Raw genomic sequence first — 6,396 nt, forward strand, 5'->3', positions numbered from 1 at the left:
CGTGGGGGTGTGGCAGGGCGAGGACCTGGCTTAGCAGCGACCAGCTCGCGCTGCTGCTGGAATCTGGCTTCCCAGGTCATTCCTGCGGGGCCCGAGCAGCCTCTCGGAGCCTGTTGCCTCCTACGTGCCGTGGGAGTAAGCAGCCTGCGTGGTTGGGGCCGTGACAGCAGCTGTCAACCACTTCTCGCTCTGCCCTTAACCAGATGGGCACTGCTGACGGGGGTGGCTATTCCCAGCTGGAGAGGGTCTTGCTTGACCGGTGGACGCCGGGCGAGGTGCGGAGGCGAAGAGAAAGGGTGGTTTTCTGACCTCGCGTCCTTCGGCTCAGGTCGCTTTTCATCAGTGTGGACTTTGAAGACTTGGGTTTGGGAGTAGATTGGGATCACCACCTGCCTCCACCTGCTGCCAAGACTGCGGTTGAGAGCCTCCCCAGGACAGTCATGAGGGGCTGTCGGTCTGGTGAGAACACGGATTCTTTCTGCTCTTTGAGGCAGGTCTGCCAGACCTCACTCCCCATTGCCCCCCTCAACCCCCACCCCCCAAGCCAGACTGTGGACTGGCCCCTCGGTTTTCCAGGCCAGGTGACCTGTAGGAGTGGGAGCTGGGAGGTGGGGCTGGGGCAGCTCTCCTGATCAGCACTCCCTCCTAAAGAGCTCAAGTGCCCCGTGTGCCTTTTGGAATTCGAGGAGGAGGAGACTGCCATTGAGATGCCTTGCCATCACTTCTTCCATTCCAACTGCATTCTGCCCTGGCTAAGCAAGGTACTGCTCACCCTGCCCAGTTCTCCAGCCCCTTTATTTTTATGAACTGTTGGGGGAATCAGAGAAGGAAGAGGGGTCAGGGTGAGAATTGGGAGCAGGGGATGGATATTAGCTTATAACAGTGGTTCTCAACCTGTGGGTCACGACCCCTTTGGCGGTCGAACGACCCTTTCACAGGGGTCGCCTAAGACCAACTTGCATATCAGATATTTACATTACAATTCATAACAGTAGCAACATTTCAGTTATGAAGTAGCAACGAAAATAATTTTATGGTTGGGGGTCACCACAACATGAGGAACTGTATTAAAGGGCCAGAAGGTTGAGAACCACTGGCTTATAAAGACCAGACCTGGGCTAGAACACTGCCGTTTTTTCCCCCCAGACAAATTCCTGCCCCCTCTGCCGCCATGAACTGCCCACTGATGATGATACTTATGAAGAGCACAAACGGGATAAGGTAGGAGCTGGTGGTAAGTGGAGGGGGTGGCTCCCTCTGGCTGTCCTCCATGCTCTCATCTCCCAACTTGGCAAAGCTGGGTAGGCCTCGGGTCTCCTGGCTCTGGCTGCGTTCCCAGTAACGTTGGTGAGGAGCCCCCAGATGCCAGGGGCCTGAACACAGTGTGAGCCAGTTCCATGATAGCTGGCCCATCCGTTCGCCCACAGGCCTTCAGATATGGCCCCTGCCTCTTTCCTTCAGGCTCGCAAGGAGCAGGAGAAGCACCGACTGGAGAGCCTGCATGGAGCCATGTACACATGAGGCAGCTGGGGCCAAGCACTGGCCCTCCACAACGTCTTCCTTCTGCAGCTCAAATCCTCATTAAAGAATTCTTTACCCACCGTGCGGCTGCATTGCTTAGTGGCCTGGGCAGGGGCACTGCACCTGCCACTAGGGCCCTGCTGCTACTGGGGAAGGTGGGCCTGGGCTGCAGAAGACACCAGGCTGCATACTCTTCCCTTGCTAAGCCTGCTGGCCTGAGGGCAGTGGAGCCCAGGCCAAGAACCTGGCCACTGGGTCTATGTGTTCCTGGCTGGAAAGCAGAATATGTCACCATCTGGCACCCAGTAGATATTTAAAGATGCGCTCCTTTCCCCCTGTAATTTTTAGTCAACCTTGAAATTCCAGGCGCTTTCTTTTGGTTCCTAACATTTTAAAGCCGTTCTTTACATGCTTCCCACCCCCATCCCCTAAGCAATCAAATTTCAAACCAGACTCTGAGTGGGGGAAGGAAGTATGAAATGATCAGGTCAGTCAGTTCTTTAGCCTAAAAAGGGCTTCAAGCCCTCGAGGGATGTTGGGCTAGTACCTGTCATCCTTTGTTGGAGTCAGCCCTGCTCTCAGAGCACCGGGCACTCAGGACTCTCTGCAGGGGCATTCTTTGCTGAGGGAAAGCTGTCCTGAACCAGGCCCTCTGACTCTCCAGAACAGACTACAAACATGCAAATTAGAATTTTTTTAATAGATATATAAAAAAAAGTACTAAAATACCCACATGGTTCTCCTGTATACTTGCCCTAAAGCATATAAGGGGCAGAGTGAAGAATCCCAGTGCAGTCCAGTGGGCCCCAAAGTGGGCCTTCCCACAGACTAAGGTGTGCTCACCCTCCCCTGCCCTCCCACCCCCCATCACTATCCCTCTTGCTGTTCCCAGCCCCCAGTTCCTGCAGCAGGAAACCCCAGTGGTCTGGCCTCGGCACTGGGTATAAAGGCACCTGAAGGGGTGGCTGGGTGACTGAGGATGTGTGACCTTTAAACACAAAGACAATACTAGAGTGGGGAGCGGGTCATGCGCAGCTCAGGCAGCTGCCAGGGCCCGCTCCTGTATGGCACAGGTGGATGTGGGATGGCCACTCCTCCAGGAGTGAGGAAGCCTATATCCCAACAGAATACTTTCTCAAAATTGTTTTTGGTATAAAATGAATGCAGAGAAGACATGGGGTGGGGAGTAGTGGAGGCTGGGCCAGCCACCCTCCCCAGCCCTCAGATCATGGCGATGCTCTCAGGGGCACAGTTGAGGTGAGTGGAGGTGCTACTGCTCCCGGAGGACTTGCAGGCCCGGCCAGCAGGCTGCAGCGCAGCCACCAGTGTCTCTGAGGAGACTGCCCCAAACTCATAGCAGAAGGTGCCGTAGAAAATGAGGATGTCGATGACAAACACCCACTCGCACAGGGCTGCTCCGTGCTGCAGCTGAGAGCTCTCGTGGATGAAGAAGACGCCGCCTGGAATGGGGCTAAGGAAATGTTCAGTAGGACCTGTGGGGACTGGAGACACACCTGCCTTCCTGGATATATAACTAGGTCGGGGCAAAGGGCGGGGCCTGAACTCCCAGGAGAGGGAGCAGAGACCACCCTAGATGGTGGTATCTGGAAGGTATGCCGGTCTCCCTCACCTTGGGTGAGAGAAGGGCTGGGCTAGAGGATTTCCTGGCTGCCCTGTCCTGGAAGGATACTGAGGACCAGGACGACAAAGGCGATGGCGGCCAGCACAATCCGCAGGTAGGCCATAGCCAGGTCCTGGGGGGCGGTGGCTCCATGGTAGGAGAGGACACAGTGCAGGCAGACAAACAGCAACCCGGCGGGGAAGGCCACACCAGCTCCGATGTAATGTAGAGACTTAGCATGATCCACCTGGGCCCAGAGTGAGGTGCTGATCAGTGAAGCAGCCCTGCTCCTCCACCCCCTTCACCTCTTCTCTGTCCCTCTTCTTCCCTTCTCTTTCCCTCCCAGGCCCTCCTCCCCCACCCCCAACCTTGAGGGGCTGCCCCTGCAGCTTGGGTCAACCCTCAGGAGACAGGACCCCCCGCAGACAGCCATGCCCTTTTAGGGGACGTTCAAGAGGTGTGTGTGGGGGTATACCTGAAAGTTTCCAACCACCACGAGGCCTGCAGCGTTGGTGCAGCCTGTGATGAGTGTTGTGGTGTTAATCCAGGAATGCCGACTCTGCTCCAGGAGCTGCCCGTAGAGCAGGAGGCAGAGCAGGGCCACTGGGGAAGAGCGTGGGTGGAGCCAGCATTAGCGCCTTCCTCTGGCCCAGCCCGTCCAGGAGCCCGCTAGCTCTCACCCCTCCAGACACTTTGAGGGCCAGAAGGGAATAGATGGGCGGGTGGTGAACTGGGTTTCCTCAGGCTCCAGCCAGCAGGGTGGCTGTGTGGGAGTCAGCCTGTAGTCTTTAAGGAGCAGGGAGAGAAGTGGTCCCTTTTGCTTTAGCCCTTGGTTGGGTGGGCTGCGTTGAGAGCAAGGGTTTTCTGGGCCCTTCTGGGGGGAAGGGTGTGTGGGGTGGGCTGGACTGGGCTGGCTGGGGGCTAAGGGCACAACTCACCCATGAAAGCACCCACGTTGCCAATGAGGCTGAAGAGGCAACTCTCTGGGGGATATGTGCCGCACTTGCTGAGGGGAGGGGGCAAGGACAAAGTGAGAGGGGCAGGAGCACCAGAGGGCCCCCATTCTGGCCCACTTGCCTTCTCTTGCTTCATCTGCGCCCAATTTAAGCCACCGAGAAGGACCAGTGTCTTTCACAAACAAATGGTCCTTATTGGTACCCCCTCCCCTACAAAAAAAAGCAGAGCTCATGTGTGTGACAAGTTAGGGAGTACCCAAAATTGCTTAGCAAACCCCAAGACTCCTTGAACTCCCTGAGACTGCCAAGGCCTGTGGCTGGTTTGGCTTTCTTGGAGCCAGAACGTGGGCCAGGCAATCAGAGGGCTTGAGCTTAAACCCAGGTATCTCGCCTGGCTGGTGTGGCTCAGTGGTTGAGTGTCGACCTATGAGCCAGGAGGTCGAGGTTCAATTCCAGTTGGAGCATATGCCCAGTTGTGGGCTCAATCCCCAGTGTGGGGTGTGCAGGAGGCAGCCAATGATTCTCACCTTTGGTGTTTCTATCCTTTCCTCTCTGAATTCAATAAAAATATATAAAAAATTTTAAAAAATCTAGGCAGCTCCACTAACTAGCTGTGTGACCTGAATGGACGACATACCCAGTTTCAGTTTCATTTCCCATAAAATAGAACAATAGCTGCCCCAATGCTGGGAGGATTAGACGTCATGCATGTAACGTGTTCCGTACAGTGCCTGACACACAGTCATTGGAAAGCAGTACTGTTACTAAGTGCTCTTAATATAATTTCATTCCTGTGAAACCCTTTGGGACCGGCCTTTGCTTGAGGGGCTTGGCGGGGAGTCTATCAGGGCCTTGGGTCTCACTGATCTGCCCAGTTTCCAGGCCTTACCTGATGAGGGGGACATCGTCCAGGGTGCAGCAGCTTTTGGGACCCCCCTGCTCAGTAGGGTCAGGAGAGCAGGACTCGTTGTAGGACCTGGAGGCAGGACAGAGTAGACTGGGGGAACCCTTTGGCCTGTACTTCAGGCCGCTCAGAGACCAACCTCCCGGCCCACCCTTATCAGGGGCAGGAGAGCCCACTTCCCAGGGCCTGCCTGAGACAGAAGCCAAGGGGCAAAGGGATGGTGGAAAGCAGTGGGCACGAAGCCATGCCTGGGGGGCAGGCGCGCCAATGTCAGAGAAGAGCAGTGACCCAGGGTCTCCGTCTGGCTCGCAGCAGCCCCGGCCCAAGAGGGAACAGAGATGAAGGGAGCTTTAGAGTGAAGCTGTCTGCAGAGTACGCCATACCAGTTCTCCACAGGGCACACGTGGCGGTTCATCACGGCCATGGCATACCTGTGGGAACAGAACCGTCACCCCATGACCCCAGCCCAGCCCAGCCTTCCCCCACCGACTATTCTCCCTGGATTCTGGCCCCGTTCATAGTCATTGCCCCTGTTAGGGACTCAAGTTGGGATGGCCCTGATGCCACACAGAACCCACAGCAACGGCCACAAACTAGAGGACCTCTGGAAGTCGCCCTGGCTAAAAGTATGTCTGTCAGGGCCACCTTGCTGGACAGCAGTGGTGCCAGCCTGTCCCAAGGGACTTGTCCAGGCATCAGGCCAGGGTTTGAAGACAGCCAGAGTGACCGTGGGTATCACCCTGGGGCCTGCAACAGGACAAGGGGCGTTGTGTGTGCTATCAAGCTCCTGTTGGGTCCTGGCTGGGCCCTGTCCCTCTTCAGCCTGGGCCCATTTTGTCTCCTAGTTGTCGCCCCCCCCCCCCCCCCCCCCCTCCAGTCCATAGGCCAGTGATGGAGAATGCTGATAAGCTGACGGGAAGGAGGATCCAGGCGGTCATGAGGGAGGGGAGCCAGGGTGGTAGTGGTGTGGGAGGGATGACAAGAGGTAGGTGGGGAAGAGGGGGCAGGCCCAGCTACCTTAAGATACTTCGCCAAAACCATCAACTGCCCCGGCCTGGTGGAGAGAGATGGGTCAAAGTCCAGGGTCCAGTGAGTGGTGAAAGCCGCGGGGGCGGGAGGGGGGGTGTGGGTGGGAAAAGGAAGGTAGTCATCACCTGATTCGGAGCTCCCGCCGGGACTCGGAGTGCCCACCCTGAGCTCAGCCCACGCCAGAACGTGGCCACCCTCTGACACCCACCGGGGGCCCCCGCGTCCCACCCCAAAGTCACCGGTACTCAGGGGCTAAGGTGGCGCCGTAACATCTGGACAGGGAGTCACCCGCCCGCGCCTGAAGGAGCGGGGCTGGCAGCCAAGCAGCAGTGAGGACGGTCAAGGGGCCAAGCCACAGGCAAGCC

The 6,396-nt window shown here is 57.1% G+C and overlaps 2 protein-coding genes across 4 annotated transcripts in view; one reads left to right on the forward strand and one right to left on the reverse strand.

The window, feature by feature from the left end:
• Nucleotides 1-1,601, forward strand: part of RNF181 (ring finger protein 181) — a 2,122-nt gene extending 521 nt beyond the window's left edge. Inside the window, exons 2-5 of the mRNA XM_005882428.2 lie at nucleotides 329-459; nucleotides 652-761; nucleotides 1,147-1,221; nucleotides 1,462-1,601. Coding sequence (XP_005882490.2) covers nucleotides 329-459; nucleotides 652-761; nucleotides 1,147-1,221; nucleotides 1,462-1,521 — 376 coding nt within the window. The 3' untranslated portion in view covers nucleotides 1,522-1,601. The remainder of the gene's footprint in view (nucleotides 1-328; nucleotides 460-651; nucleotides 762-1,146; nucleotides 1,222-1,461) is intronic.
• A 599-nt stretch (nucleotides 1,602-2,200) lies between these two features.
• Nucleotides 2,201-6,056, reverse strand: TMEM150A (transmembrane protein 150A). 3 transcript variants are annotated; one of them, XM_014530097.1, is made up of 7 exons: nucleotides 5,877-6,056; nucleotides 5,386-5,434; nucleotides 4,988-5,074; nucleotides 4,081-4,148; nucleotides 3,618-3,745; nucleotides 3,212-3,389; nucleotides 2,201-2,981 (listed from the first exon to the last, which is right to left on the reverse strand). In XM_014530097.1, the coding sequence occupies exons 1-7, from the start codon at nucleotides 5,938-5,940 to the stop codon at nucleotides 2,743-2,745; spliced, it is 813 nt and encodes a 270-aa protein (XP_014385583.1). In that variant the 5' UTR covers nucleotides 5,941-6,056; the 3' UTR covers nucleotides 2,201-2,742. The 3 variants fall into 3 exon arrangements, with proteins under 3 accessions (XP_014385583.1, XP_014385585.1, XP_014385584.1); XM_014530099.1 differs by having other exon boundaries at nucleotides 2,901-2,992; nucleotides 3,152-3,389; nucleotides 5,251-5,434; XM_014530098.1 differs by lacking the exon at nucleotides 2,201-2,981 and having other exon boundaries at nucleotides 2,999-3,389; nucleotides 5,251-5,434.
• Nucleotides 6,057-6,396: the final 340 nt, after the last annotated feature.

This window comes from Myotis brandtii, unplaced genomic scaffold (assembly GCF_000412655.1).
Source record: "Myotis brandtii unplaced genomic scaffold, ASM41265v1 scaffold714, whole genome shotgun sequence".
Classification (NCBI taxonomy): domain Eukaryota; kingdom Metazoa; phylum Chordata; class Mammalia; order Chiroptera; family Vespertilionidae; genus Myotis; species Myotis brandtii.

Excerpts from the sequence above, each read along its gene's own strand:
- TMEM150A (XM_014530097.1), bottom strand. The coding sequence starts at position 5,940 with ATGACCGCCTGGATCCTCCTTCCCGTCAGCTTATCAGCATTCTCCATC. Across the intron at positions 5,435-5,876 it reads CATCACTGGCCTATGGACTG|GGTATGCCATGGCCGTGATG; the intron begins GAGGGGGGGGGG and ends TCTGTTCCCACA. Across the intron at positions 4,149-4,987 it reads GACGATGTCCCCCTCATCAG|CAAGTGCGGCACATATCCCC; the intron begins GTAAGGCCTGGA and ends CCCTCCCCTCAG.